Below are 13,964 nucleotides of genomic sequence, written 5' to 3'. Positions count from 1 at the left end.
ATGAAGTTACAGAATTCCTCTGTTTCCTTTTTGGACATAAACCTCTGACATAATGAATTAATTTTACTGACACTAATACTTAATCTAAACATACTCTCTCTCAAGTGTGAACCATTCCCCCTTGTCCTGTCACTACATGCTCCGGTAAACAGTATTTCCTCTTAAGTTCCCTTCGTGTGCAGGAAAGCCACAGCTAGGTCACCCCAAAGCTTCTCTTCTCCAGGCTGAACAATCTCAGTTCTCCCAGCCTTTCCTCACAGGAGAGGCGCTCCATCGTTCCGACCACCTCGGTGCCTGCTCTGGGCCCGCCACAGCGTGTGACGCCCCGCACAGAGGCCGTTCCCAGCCACGCTCCGGGCGCCAGGAGCGGGCCGGGCGCGGGGCCGGGCGGAGGCGGTGGCGGCAGCAGGCGGCGGAGCAGGCGCGGAGGGCCCGAGGCCGCAGCGGAGAGTGCGGGCGCGGCTGCCCAGGCCCACCGCTCCGCGGCCGGCAGAGCTGAGGGCGGGCCGGGCGCTCCACGGGCTGCCCCTCCTCCGGCGCCACAGCTGTTTCCTGCCCGGCCGGCGGCGAGCCGGGCTCTCGTGGAGGAGGTAGGCGGGGGAAGAGGGGAAGGAAGGAAGGGCGCTGCGGAGCGCGGCGCTGGCTCTGTCCATGAGGGCCTCGCTGCCGCGGGGAGGGAGCGCCGGGAGCCGCCCCAGCGCCTGCGGCCGGCCCCGGACCTGGGGCCATCGTTCGGGTGCGGCGCTAATGGCCCTAAAGGCCTTCAGGCCCCACTGAACCCCCCTCTAGCTGCACGGAATCCCAGAGGCATTAGGGTGGGAAGGGAGCTCTGGAGATCATCCAGCCCAACCCTCCTGCCCAGGCAGGGTCACCGCGAGCAGGTGACACAGGAACGCGTCTGGGTGGGTTTTGAATGAACGTCTCATTCCTCATTTCTGCAAGTCACATTGTTGCTGGAGCGATGCTTCAGCAATAGTAAACCTGAAATTGGCAGGAAAATAAATAAAGAAATAGCAATAGTGTAATTAAATTTGGGCTATTTGAAAGGATTTATAATTACATTTTATGCTCAGCCTATTTTAGTCATAACATTTTTAATAAATTTTAAAACATTCAGAACATGTTGATTAATTTTAATGAGATGAAGTCTTATGTTTTTGCAATGAGTCAGGGAAAACATCTTTAATTTTCAGGCTTAGTTCAGATTTTGAAGATACCACTGCAGTGTGCTGCACTAAGTACCTCTACAGGGGAACAGCTCTGCTATTTGTGTTTCTGAGTGTCAGCTCTTTTCTCTTTCTTAAATGAATGAATGGTTATTGGCTTCAGTATCAGCTGGCTGATGAAAGCGACCTGTAACTTTTTTGAGTACAGCCTTCAAGAGGGAGAAACTGGCTAGGAAATGGGGAAAAAAAAAAAATCACTCCTGGTTTATAATTAGAAGGACAATGAGTAGGCCTATAAAAATTCAAGGGTAGAAGGAATTACAGCCATTCTTTCAGAGATACTTTGTAATTTAGCAGACCAGGTAAGCTGGGTATCCTAAGTGCCTAGACACGTTAGGTGCCAAATTTCCTTTTATCTCAGTGGAATTAATCACTCCCACTGAATATTTACCTGCATTTTTAGGCATCCAAGAGCCTTGTAAAATCAGTTTCTAGGTTCCTAGAAGGAGTTTGCTCATCTAATGAGTAAATTTGTTACCTCTTGTGTTAAATAAATGAATTAAGTGCTTTGATTATATTACATGCTTTGATAAATACACAGAAGAGCAATGCTATTACAGTCTCAGTTCTTACAAAACAATATTAAAGTGCTGTTTTATGCATTTCAATTGAACTCAGATTGTGTAGCAAATACAAGAGTTTCTTACCATCTCCTAATATAATTGAAACTAAAAGAAATCTGAGTAAATATGTAGTCAGTAACATATTACAGTAAATACTTGTAGGTACAGTGAATCCTCATGGTTAGGAAAGAAGAGTGCCAAATGCTGAGGTGATAATGGCAGTGAGCGTATTTTAACCTTTATGCCACCAAGCAGGAGTAAACCCTTTGTTAGGAAAGTAAATGAAAATTACAAGTGCAGAGCAGGTTCAAAACTGGTACATTTACTGGCTGCTGATGCCAGTCATCATTTATATCAGACAGACCACCTGCTTTGCAGGTTTCAAGTACTAGACCAGGCTCTAAAGGTAGGATTTTCAGAAAGGGATTATTTAGGAGCCAGATGCTGCTTGTGCTTAGAGGATATGTATGGACCGGTGATGAGATAGTCCTCCTTTGCAGATGGGAATATCTTGAGTCCCTGTCTGTCCAGCTGTTATTGAAATAATTGATGGAGTTCTGGCCTGTTTAATCAATCAGGTGACATCTTTTTGCACACTGTTGTTTGTAAAGTCATGTTCTTTAGTCTGTCTCAGTTGCTCAGTACCTTGTGCTTGGATTTGCTCCAGTGGTGTTCTCATATTTCTTATAAAAGGTTGCAGTACGTACAGAGCTGTTGCTGTACAGTTGGGACAGAAGAAATTGTCACCTCACATTCTTGTTCATCACCATATGGTGTCCACCATGATACAGACAGCTCCAGGTAAGAGGACTTAGCTCTATATCTTCACTGCCTGGGAGGTTTGGAATGTGTTGTGTTGGTGGTTTTTCGTGCTATGTACATGCACATAGCAGAGAGGTTCACGCATTTACCTCAGTGAGAAGCTGTAAGGAGCAGTGAGGACAGCTTGGCGGTGGGCCAGGCTGTGTGCTGGTGAGAATGTCCTGTGTGACTATTTGGGGAGAGGCTCATTTTTCTATAAGTGGGATAGTGAGCCCAGAGATAGAATGGCTTTTGCTTGTCTGAAGCCATCATTTAGTGAAGGGGGAAGTAGGGCGATGAGATGGGAATATTAAACTGGAAAGAGCTGAAATGAGGTTCATGCTATAGAGTTATCTGGGGACTCTCTTCAGTTATTTATATTAGCAGGACTTTCAGTGAGTTGGGTACGATGTTGTAGTTTTAATTCTTTCTATGGCATTTTTCTTCTTAAGAAAACCTTCTGGTTTTAGGTTCAAAGTTGAGATGTTGTAACATGATGTTACCATTCCCTTTGGATAGGGAGAGCAGGAGCATTGCTCACTTTATTCCCCTGTCCTTGGGGTGAGAGAGGGAGCATCAACTGAAGTACAGAATCTAAGACTTCGGATGAGTATTTGGGGAGACCACAAAGACACAAGGAAAGCAGCCACTGAACTGCAATAGAACAAAAAAGTTACACAGCAAAGGTTGGTTTCTCAGTGACTTCATGTTCTGGAACTCTTGGTTTTGGTTTTTTTCTTGCAGTGCTGAAGATTCTTGGTACCATGTGAAGTCAGTAGAAGCTGTGGGGACTCAGCAGCTCTGAAAGCTGCACACAGTTTTATGGATGGTGACATTTCTATCCCTTCATTAGACCAAATCCAGTATTTTACAATCATGGTGTTTCCTAATGTCTGGGTGAATTCAGTAGGGAACAATTTGGTGCTAGAATCAAATTGCATTTTAAGTTACTTGTCAGTTACACAATCAGAGTTTATAAATGCTTTTGGCTATCATGTGATTGTACTTCTAACACGCAAAGTTTACAGTTCCTTCTCTGTTATTCTGGGGTAGGATCCTTGCTCATTTGTAGCACCACCGGCATTTTGCAACATGCCTATTTCCTATTACGCTTGCTTGTGATTCTGATCTGTAGGTTGGTGTCAGATGCAACTTTGTGCACCACATTCTTGCAGTTGACTTCTTCCAGACCTTACCAGTCTGTGGGGTGTTAGAGGTTTGCAGCTGCAGAGCTTTATAAGCCTTTTGTTTGATTTCCTGAGCAAGCTGGCTGGCTGCTGACTGTTATTTAGTTGGTTTTTTGGTGGGGGCTGCTTATCCTAGTAGCAGGTTAAACACTTTAGTGGTGTCTGTGCTGCAGCTTGTTGGTGTATTGTCACAATATCCTTTAATGGCCTGTGGTGTGTGGTTCAATAAATACCTGCTCACTGAAAATTGCATGATTGATCATCTTGATTCTTCATTGGAACATCAATTTTTTCAAGGAATGCCTAATTCTATGTGCTGAATGTAGGAATCTGGGATTACTTTACATGTAGGACATTACATATTAGGATATGGTTTATGTTTCAGTGGCTCTTGCTAGTGCTCTGTATGTGCAGTTTAAAAAAACCCCTTGTATGTGCTGTGCCTCAGGTATTGTGTTCACTAATGTTCTCTGCAGGTCTTAAAATATGGTGAATATGACAAGAGATCATAAAAACTTTTAAGAGTTTAGAGAAAATGAGTGGTCCTTGTAAAGTCTTTGAGAATTTTGAGTGTGATGCTCGCATCCAGAACTAAGCAGGAACCGCTTTGCTATGCCAAGAACCTTGTTCAGAAAAGCCAAAAATGCCCAAATAAATGTTAATTTTGAGAGTGGAAATTTCCTTTGGGGAAGTTGTGAGGGGAGTGAAATGGTCAATAATTTAGTTTGGAAAAACTAGTTACAGTTTCTTGAGTTCCAGTATGTTTCTGCTTTACCTTGAGGCTGGTTTATAAGCAGTTAAAAATGTGTGTGCCACAAATTTGTATGCCACCAGACCACACTGTGATTACTACTTTCATTATGCCCTGGTTATCTTTCAAATTTAAGTCAACTGCACTTTGAAGCTAGTTACAAAAGAGGATTTTATTTATCCAGAGAAACCTGTGGTATCTCGTCACTTTTGCACTGTTTGCAGTACCAGGTCACCACGAGGACCCCTCCCAGTACTGGCCATATGGAGGATGGAGTAATGCAGGTGACTTTAGGCAGCCAGCTTCAACCCAGTGCAGGAGCCTGAGGCTTCAGCTGTGGGTGTGTCTGCTCATAAAACATCATTTCACATCTGTTACAGTTAGGCTGGTTGAGGAAATCCCCCCTCAGTTTGAGGGGGCAAAGCTGATGATGTTATTATCAGTGAGAGCCATGTGTTGTCAGCTCTCCGACTTGTGTTGTCCCACCTGTGCTGCAGAGCCGTCATACTGGAGAGCTTCGTGTGAGACATTCACTGAATTTAGCCCAGAGAGGAGATGTAAATCGATTTCAGCACATTGGGTTAGTCCGAGGACATGCCAAGGGGGCGAAGGACAAACACAAACCAGTGTCTGAGAGGAGGGAGTGAATCCTGCAGCACTTCAGACTGCTCAGGGCTGTCACTCTGAGTGGAAAGCTGCTCACGTTTTGTTAGAAAGGTAAAAACAAACAAGTGTCTCATTTTCCATCATTGCCAGGCCTGGCAGTGGGAGCTGTACTAGTTGTATATTTTGGGAGGGGGGGTTTCCCTACTGCTCTAGGACAGACAGAGCAGCCATTTGTTCATTACTTGGAGCTTGAGTCCTATTGAATGAGATAAAACGCAACTCTGGAAGCGGAGTGTGTCGCTCCTGCTGTTGCTAACCAGCACGCGCTGCCATTCTGAGCCACTGCTGTGTCATCAGCCTGCCAAAAACCCAAAAGCAACGGTGGTAAAATGATGAACTTGGATGTTTTCTTTAGACTGGCACAAAGATGAATGAAGTAGTGAGAGAAATCAACTGTTTGATGAATTTCCTACTGTGCCTCTTTGCAGCTATGGAGCATATGTGGTCCCTTCCCAAACCCCAGACTTTTGTTCAGTGTCAGCAGTGCTTGGATCCTGCAGTGACATGGATGATTTGCAGTCAGCCATTTTAATGCAAAAGAAAAGTTTCCCTGTTGCAGTAGTTAATTTTTAATATGAAAAATGGTGTGATACCACTCCACTTTCACTTTGCACTGAGGAGATCTGTTCAGGAAGGACTTGAAGACAGGTTGGCTTGGGCTGAGAAAGTATTGCACACACACTGGGATAAGAGGTTTTCTAGGGGCTGAAAACCAAATGCTCATCTGTTCTGTAGTGCTGGCATTACATGTACAACAGGAAATCTGAAATTTCTGTATATGTGATTTTATTTTTAATCCCATTGAATACTTTTTTTTCTTTACTTATCTCTGGAAGCCCTTTTCTCAGTTGGTGTGCATAGTGGAAAGTATTTACTTAATGAGCAGCAGCAGCAAGGGAATGAGGTGGAGAAGTTTTGGTCTCAGAGGGATTGTTCTCAGGGACAGGTCTCTATCCCTTGCTGAGGACATGTGACAGCATTTTACAAGCTGGGGTCCTGTGTCTCTGCTTCCTCCTACATGAGATTCATCTGATATCTCTGCTCTGAGTCCCGACTGCCTTATCATCCACCGCTGCATTTCTGATGGCCTGACTGCAGAGCACCCCATTTAGTCCCTGTACCAGCTCTCTCCTCCAGCACTTGCTCAGGCAGTTCTTGATTGCTACAGCCAGCCTCCTGCCTTCAGAAATCAGCATGGAAGTGTTTAAGCATGTAACAAAACAGGGAGATGAACCGATATGCAAAAATCATTGATTTGTGGTAAAAATTAGGAGAATGAGAAGATACTTGACAGATTTGTCAATTATAATCTGCTAGTTGTGGTAGGGTGAAGCCCTGTCTTTTTCCCAGAGCTATGTGTGATGCTGAACACACATGGGAATTGCTCAGGCCAAAAGCAATGTACTGAAGAATTAGATACTGTAGAACCTCTGAATTTGTCATAAACACTTTTTTTTTTTCTGGTCTACTCTGAGATCTCATTGACAGTTTCGGTAACCTTTGGCAGCTGGCTAATACGGGTAGTTTTCCAAGAATTGAAACAGAAAGTAGATGCTGTTTCCTGTGTTTGTCCTTGAGCACTAGGCATTTCTTTCCCCTAAAGTTCATTTAGCAGCTAGGTTTAGTCTGTGGTGCAGTGATCAAAAAATAATACAAGGCATCTTTTCCAGGGTTTGGACTCGCCGAGATGCCCATCCGTGTTGATGATGTGATGCAGCTGCTCGTCCGTATCGCCAGTGTGAAGGGCATGAAAGCTGCTGTCGCACATTCTGGGCGGGGAGCACTGCTGACGGGCGCATCAGCCTTTGTGGGGGGGCTCCTGGCAGGCCCACCTGGAATCGCTGCAGGTGAGTGTGCTTTGCTTTAGGAGCAAGAGGGTGGTTAAATCCCTGAGTGAAAAAATGAGGGAGTCTGTGTAGGAGGTGGGGGTTGAAGGAAAGGGACATTCAGTGTTGAGATTGCCTGCTGCATTGGGGGTGAGGGTGAATAAGTATTCTTAGTCAGCCTCAGCATAGGGCAGGATCATTTTCCAAATGGTCTTACTAAAAATGATGCTTATTTCTGTATTTTAAAAGTTCTGTGTCTTGACAAACTTACTTTTTTCCTCGAGGATTCATTATTCCTTGTCACTTAGCTTTTCTTCTTGTTACAGAAAGTTACAGGAAAGCCAAAGTCTAATAGTAAAGAATTGTCTCTGCTCTGTAACTCTGGGCTTAAGAGTTGTCTAGTTTGCATGCTGCCTTGTCACAGAAGTCATGGGGGTCCTGGCCCTTGAATGTTGAGCAGTTGCATGTCCTGTGAGCAGTTGCAGGAATTTCAACAGGCTCACTGATTCTGGAGTGAATTGCAGCATGCCTCCATCAGGTTGAGTTACAAAAACGAGCAAAGAATTTGTGAGGAGTGATAACAGAAAATGCAAAGTGAAGCTGTGTATTTACTCCTATTAGAGGTACAAAGCTTAATTAATAGCCAGAATACTATTTTGACAAACATATGACTGAAGTTACCAGGAACAAAGAAGGGAAATTAAGGTGTTGTAAGAAATTTGTAAGCTTAAAATCTGAAGTAAAGGTAATAATGTAACTGGCCTCATTCTTGAGTGAGATTAGGAGAAATACTGAAGTTATTCCTGGATGTATTTTCTTTTTTAAGTGTTTGTTTAAGCTTTCATAGGGTCTCCCAGTCAAGCTTGATGTTCTTCAGCCAGTGAGGAAGGCACTGGAACAAGTATACCTATTACTTTATACTGAAAGTATACAATAATAAGCATATATAATAAGAGTAATAAGTACTAACTAAACTGAAAGCCATGACTCAATTACAGTGCAACTAAATCATAACCCCCTCATTTAACTTTTAAAATTGGAATGGTAAATAAGCCAAATACGTTTAGGACAGTTAGGGAGGCATTTACAATCAAGTGCACTTGCACACACAGCCTGGATAGGTGTGGTACTGGGTGGCAGGGATTGTCCCTCTTGCTGCTTTGTACCAGGAACGAGGATGAGTTACCCGCCATGTGCAGCATTGCTGTAGAAGCTTGCAGTCATCATGCTTCCTGAGGACTGCCTGCTCTGAGAAGAGTGGGCTGTGGGTTTGTTGCTTGGGGGAAAAAGTGTGATCCTATAACAAATCTTGTCTCAATGGACGAGGAGCTTAGACATCAATACTTCTAGTGGCTTTTGCATTAAGTGCCCCTAAATCAGTTATTGATGTTCTCATAAAAGTCCCTTGAAGATGAATTCAGCCATTGTAGGCTTTCAAGTATTTCTGTGGCATCATGGGAAAAATTGCTAACTGAGTAAAAGCTGCAAATAAAGAATTTTTGTCTAATGAAAAACTGCATCCTTGTGAGCGCATAAATGGCTTTTTAGGAACAGTCACTGGGGGTGGCAGTTTTGGTGGCAGGGTCAGTTCTGTCACCTCTCCACTGTGAGGGTTCTTCCTTCCTTGCAGCAGGATGTGTGTGCTCTGGACAGTGGTGTCAGTCCTGTGAACTGCTGTGGTGCAGTCAGACTGCTGATGGAGCCCCTGTAGGGCTGCTGGGCTGGTTGCTCAGCAGCCACAGTCACATCAACTCCAGATGATCCATCCCTCTGCTGTTATCCTGATAACCTGGGACCTTCTACTTACCTGAGCATGTCTCGTCCACCTGCAGTGGGTGGGGGGTGGATTCGGTAGATGAGAGCATGGGGTGGGCTTCATGTGTGTAGGAGGCTGCAATCTGTGACTCTTAAAGAAGCAGAAAGCTTTGATCAGTCTGGGAGTATCTAGTAAGAGATTATGTGTTAACAACACTGATAAGGCGGTTGTTGGTCTGGGGTTTCCCTTGGGCAAGGTTTTATTTAGTACTAGAGCTTATCCTAAGAGAGTATCCCAGGGAGGGTTTTGTTTCTGGTTTCTAGCTTGAAGCTGTGTTGATTGTATAAAGGGTTTCTTTATGATTGCTGTGGATGTAAAAAGCTTTAAAATTCCTTTTTGGTGCTTTGAATATTGTGTATAAATCTAGTTAAAGTAGACACATATACAACTCTATGTTGATTTCTAATCAAGGTGTTGATGAAGGCTGTGGATAGAATTTCAGGCTTTAACATTAACTGGTAAAGACTAATGACTCACTGTCTTTCCTAGGAGGAGTAGTGGGTGGACTTCTTGGATGGATAACGTCTGGAGACTTCAAGCCAGTCCCTCAGATTTTAATGGAATTGCCTGCTTCTGAGCGGCAGAAACTCTGTGATGAAGCCATGGCTGTTATCAAGAACTTACGCTGGACTGATGCTGCTCAGCTGATTGCTCTTGTAATGGCAAATCCTGCTCTCAAGGAGATGGTGGTAGGAGTGCTGACCAATTACCTTTCCAGGGAGCTAAAAGCACAAGTAAAGTATGGAGAATAATCCTCTCCAGAGCAGGCTTTTTACGCTGGAATGAATTTTACTCCGATAGTTGTTAATCTTCAATGCAACAATTACTAGTTATCAGTACTTATCATAAATATAGGCTGATCTAAGTATTTTTTGGGTTTTGGTGTTTGGGATTTTTAAAATTTTTATTACAATTTTTGCTTTGTGTGGATTTGTAAGGATAGTATTAGATTACTGCATTATCCTGACACTGACTTGCTATGTAATTTTGGATTGCTCTGCACTGGCATTAATTCAAATCGCTGAAGGGAATTATGTCACTTGTGAATATTTTCAAAGTCATTTTGTTTTATGTGGGAGACTTAATTCTGTTTGTTTAAGTGCTTTAATTTTTTTTCCCTATGAATTACATGTAAGGTGCCAAAGTAGCTGTGGCACTTTGAAGAATTTTACCTATTGTCTGTTTCAGCTCTGCGAAGGAAAGTTTTATAGGAAAGTACATTGCTCTACTGTGAACTCAAAGGACTCAGTCCTTACTTTATTGTTTAGCACATTTTTATTGTAATTCTTGAGTTGTCTTTTTATGTAAGAAGTGAAGCAAATACCTAAACAAGATTTCAAGTAAAAGGAAAACAAACTGTGAACAATTTCAATTCAGTTTTCACCAAGCTCCTGTGCCCTAGAATGGGAGGGTGTGGCAAGAATACTCTTTTGAAAAATGAGGAGCTAAATCTGCCAGTTTTATATTAGCCCCAGGATTATGGTTGTCATTTCAGCATTGGTTTCTTGACTGAGTCTGAACAGCTGGTCCTCAGTTTTCATTAAAATATTCATAAGAAGCATCATAGTGGTCTGTGTGTTGCTTTAAATTAAATGAACTCTTTAAGAACTCAGCCAGGCCTGTACTGGGCACCCAGCAGTTGGCAGCAGCAGTGCTGGGGTGCAGGGGTGGGGTGATGTGTCAGCTGCATTATTGCTGTAAGCACCAAATGCCATGGTTGTTCACATTTGGTTTCAAGGCACTCAGAAGACAAGTTTGTAGGTAGAAAAATGTGCAGGTCTGCCTTCTTTTTATGTAAAGACCAGTGAAACTGCTCTGACAAGTTCTTTTTTTTGCCTATAAAAACAAAGATCTATCTGTGTGTGTGTGGTGAGGTTTCTAGAAGTTAAGGTTTAAATGGTAAAGCTTTAAACTCAGAAGTTGCTGTTGTATGCATTTGATTAATTTACTGCTGCAGGTACCGTTTGCCTTTGATAAATTCAGTGCAGTGCAGGGCACTGTTCTCAGCATTTGATAACACTTTTTCAGTGATGTGAAAGGGAGGTGGAAATGAATGGTAAGTGGGCACTCCTAACCTTGTCAGAGTTTCATAATGCCAAGCCTGAAATCAGTGAGGTTTCAGATTCATTGGCAGATTACACACAGTGCAACTTCTAAAAGATTTTAAAAACTACATCCCTTTAGAAGTACTATTTTTATGAATCCAGTTACTTTTATTTGCAATTTTCTGGTTATTTCACTAATTAAAATCAGTCTTTCCAAAACAACACACTGCTAGCAGTGGCAGATGATTGAATGATCCAGTGGGATGGAGTTGGCATCCTATGCTCAGCTGTTCAAACCCAGAATGAACAGAGCTGACAATTGTAAAGCAGACCATAGGAAAAATGGGGGTTCCAGTTCATTTCTAATAGTATTTAGTATTTAAACAGACTGTTACATGTTTCAGTGGTTTCTGACATCAATAGCATGACCCCCATTTTACAGGTATTCATAAACTTGGGCCCAAACGTAGATAGTGAATTGATTTTTATCACTTGTATCGGTGTAATAGATGTGGATGGAGTTTAGATCATATTATTCTCATCCTCTGCTCTCCTGTGATAATCTTTGAAATGCTTTTTATTATACCCTTAGCAATTATAAACCAATTAGAACTACACTCTTTTAGCCTTCACTGTGGTATAAAAGAGGCATCTGTCATATGGATGCCAACAGAACTTGAGTCCAAGTAGTTCAGAATTCTGTACACACCAGTCCTAGCTTATGTCAAACCCCACTGCTGCTGAGCTCCTGGGAAGCTTTATGCCACAGAGGAGCATGCCCTTAGTCATTACAATAAATTTAACTCCTAGAGATTTTCAGATGACTGAAGTAGAACCAGAAGAAATGAATTGAATTCTGTTTGTATCTTTATTTAACAGGTTTGATGCTCTTGGAGCTCCTTGGAAGGTGGCAGGTGCCTGTTTCCAAGTGGTAGCAATAGGTTTGCAGGCTGGTCTGAAACACATTTCACTGCTGGCAATGGAAGAACAGAAATGAGCTCAAGTGCTCAACTCGTGAGTTTGGACATAAGAGAGTTAGGAAATGACCACTCCTGATGGTGGACACCCTGATACTTAACTACTGAGGGAGAATGAGCACCCACAAAGATTTTGTTGTGTGTGTTTCAGTGGTTTATAACAGTTTATATTGCTGAATGCTGCAGAAAGAGCAAATTGTACCTTTAGTGCTCTGAGTGCAGCCCTATGCTGTCATATCGAGGTCACCATGATATTTGGTCTGTAGCCTTATGTGGAGATTTGGGCAAGTTAAAAGCACCCTTCAGCAGATTTGATCATCTGAGGGGAAAAGAGCAGCTGCACGAGAATATTTTAATATCCATCTGTTGCTATTCTTTGGTAGAGACATGGCTGTCCACCACTGCATCCCTTGTTGGTGTTGGAAACAGCCAAAGGCGGGGGATGGCATCTTCTGAAATCCATTCCAGCTGCATAATGTCCAGGCTGAGTGTGAGGCTCAGCCATTGCCTAGGAAACGAGGTAAGGCAGTGCCAGCAGTTTGGGAAGCAGCTGAAAGAGTCACTATGGGGAGATGTACATATTTGTATAAAGAAACCATCTGTGTTGCTGGTTATTAACCTGGTTTGGTTGTAGATGTGACAGAATCAAGCTAGGTTTTCACTGGCAGATGGTGTATTATTAGTTAAAAATTCTTTTTTTTTTATGTGGGTTTTTTTTAAGCTTTCTGATTTCAAAATAGAAAGCAACACAAAGTGTTATGTTAGCAAGGATAGGGACTATATATGCTTTTTTAAAAGGCAGTCCTGAATTCAGATACAGATTAGTAATTGAGATGTGCCATCTAGTGGCAATTAGATTAATTCTTAAACTCCGCTTCTCCAGGCTGCATCAGTATCTGGGTAACACAGTTAGTTACCTTTTTCCGTGAAAAGCAAGGTTACATTCTTTTTTTTGCTCTTACTCTGTCAAATATCTAGCTTTAGTGAATTTGTATTAGACTAAAAATATCAGCCCAGCTACAGATGAGACTAGAATTTATATGCATTCCCTGCTGAAGTTGGCTCTTGGATGATTATCATATGTGAGCTGTGACAGCACAAATATTTACTGCAGCTGCACGTCACATTTAATTATAGTGAGAAAATACAGAATCAGGCAGAGGAGGGCAGTTTGCTTCTTGATTACTGAAGGACAAGTGGATTTTGTGAGCTGTGCAGCAGCCGGTTTGTCCACAGTGGAATTGGCAAGCCGGTCAGGAGTTTGTTACTTGGAGGGCTGCATTTCTTTGTGCCCTACAAAGGAAGGTAGGTGGCTCTTGGCTCAGCCTGTTCACATCATATTTGTCACATCATCTCTCACCTCTTACTCCAGTATGAAAAGTAACAGGGAATTGCATTCCATGGGCAGTTTTTCCAAGGACAGCCTCTCTCCTTGCAGGGCTGCACACCCTCACCTGCAGAGGGCTTTGCTGGGAAGAACATTCCCAAAGGAGACAGTCTCCTTCTCTCTCAGAGAAGCCTCCAAAGGGCTGCTGGCAGGAGGAGGTGCTGTGCAACCATCTGTGCAGGGGCACACACGTGTGTCCTTGTCCTTCCCTTCCCGGGCCGTGTGGGCTGGGTTCTCCCATAGGCTGCTGCTGCCCTGCCCGTGCCTGCTGGCTCTGAGCAGGCGAGGCTGGAGAGGTGCTTTGCTGCCTGAGTACGTTCATTTAAGGAGGCTGAATGTTCTCCTGCAGCAATAGTTGTTGGATGGCTTTGGACATTCACACAGCTTCCCCATCAGCTGCTTTGGTGTGAGGGGGTGAGGACAGCACCCAGCTGGTGATGATAGCAGTGGGGTGTGATACTACCAGCGTGTTGTTAGTGTTTGATTGTTCCTCAGCATATCATTTCAGGTGGTTCCAGCAGCAGGATGTGTGCTACTCTCTGCTGTAGCCTGATTACAGGCCGCTGTGCCCTGGCAGAACCCTTGCCCCTCTCATAGGTCACAATTTATGACTCCTGCCATATGTGCTCCAGCACATGGGGCACAGGTGGGGTGGAATGACTGCCATCACCTGCTCCCAGTAACACTCATCTCTTTAGGGAGGAAACCTTGTGCTTCAG

At 43.4% G+C, this 13,964-nt stretch overlaps 1 protein-coding gene across 3 annotated transcripts; it reads left to right on the top strand.

The window, feature by feature from the left end:
* The first annotated feature begins 501 nt into the window (after positions 1–501).
* Positions 502–10,400, top strand: C11H19orf12 (chromosome 11 C19orf12 homolog). Of its 3 annotated transcripts, XM_010396539.4 has the most exons (5): positions 2,502–2,590; positions 3,110–3,276; positions 5,026–5,245; positions 6,865–7,041; positions 9,326–10,400. In XM_010396539.4, the coding sequence occupies exons 4-5, from the start codon at positions 6,882–6,884 to the stop codon at positions 9,586–9,588; spliced, it is 423 nt and encodes a 140-aa protein (XP_010394841.1). In that variant the 5' UTR covers positions 2,502–2,590; positions 3,110–3,276; positions 5,026–5,245; positions 6,865–6,881; the 3' UTR covers positions 9,589–10,400. The 3 variants fall into 3 exon arrangements, with proteins under 3 accessions (XP_039414433.1, XP_010394841.1, XP_010394840.1); XM_039558499.1 differs by lacking the exons at positions 3,110–3,276; positions 5,026–5,245 and adding an exon at positions 502–590 and having other exon boundaries at positions 2,483–2,590; XM_010396538.4 differs by lacking the exon at positions 5,026–5,245.
* Positions 10,401–13,964: the final 3,564 nt, after the last annotated feature.

The sequence above is a fragment of the Corvus cornix genome, chromosome 11, assembly GCF_000738735.6.
Source record: "Corvus cornix cornix isolate S_Up_H32 chromosome 11, ASM73873v5, whole genome shotgun sequence".
Classification (NCBI taxonomy): domain Eukaryota; kingdom Metazoa; phylum Chordata; class Aves; order Passeriformes; family Corvidae; genus Corvus; species Corvus cornix.
Note: the sequence above shows the minus strand (reverse complement) of the source record. Positions and strands in the feature narration are given on the sequence as shown.

Coding starts and splice junctions, on each gene's coding strand:
- C11H19orf12 (XM_039558499.1), top strand. CDS start 2,560: ATGGTGTCCACCATGATACAGACAGCTCCAG. Junction 2,591..6,864: donor CATGATACAGACAGCTCCAG/GTAAGAGGACTT, acceptor CATCTTTTCCAG/GGTTTGGACTCGCCGAGATG. Junction 7,042..9,325: donor CCCACCTGGAATCGCTGCAG/GTGAGTGTGCTT, acceptor TGTCTTTCCTAG/GAGGAGTAGTGGGTGGACTT.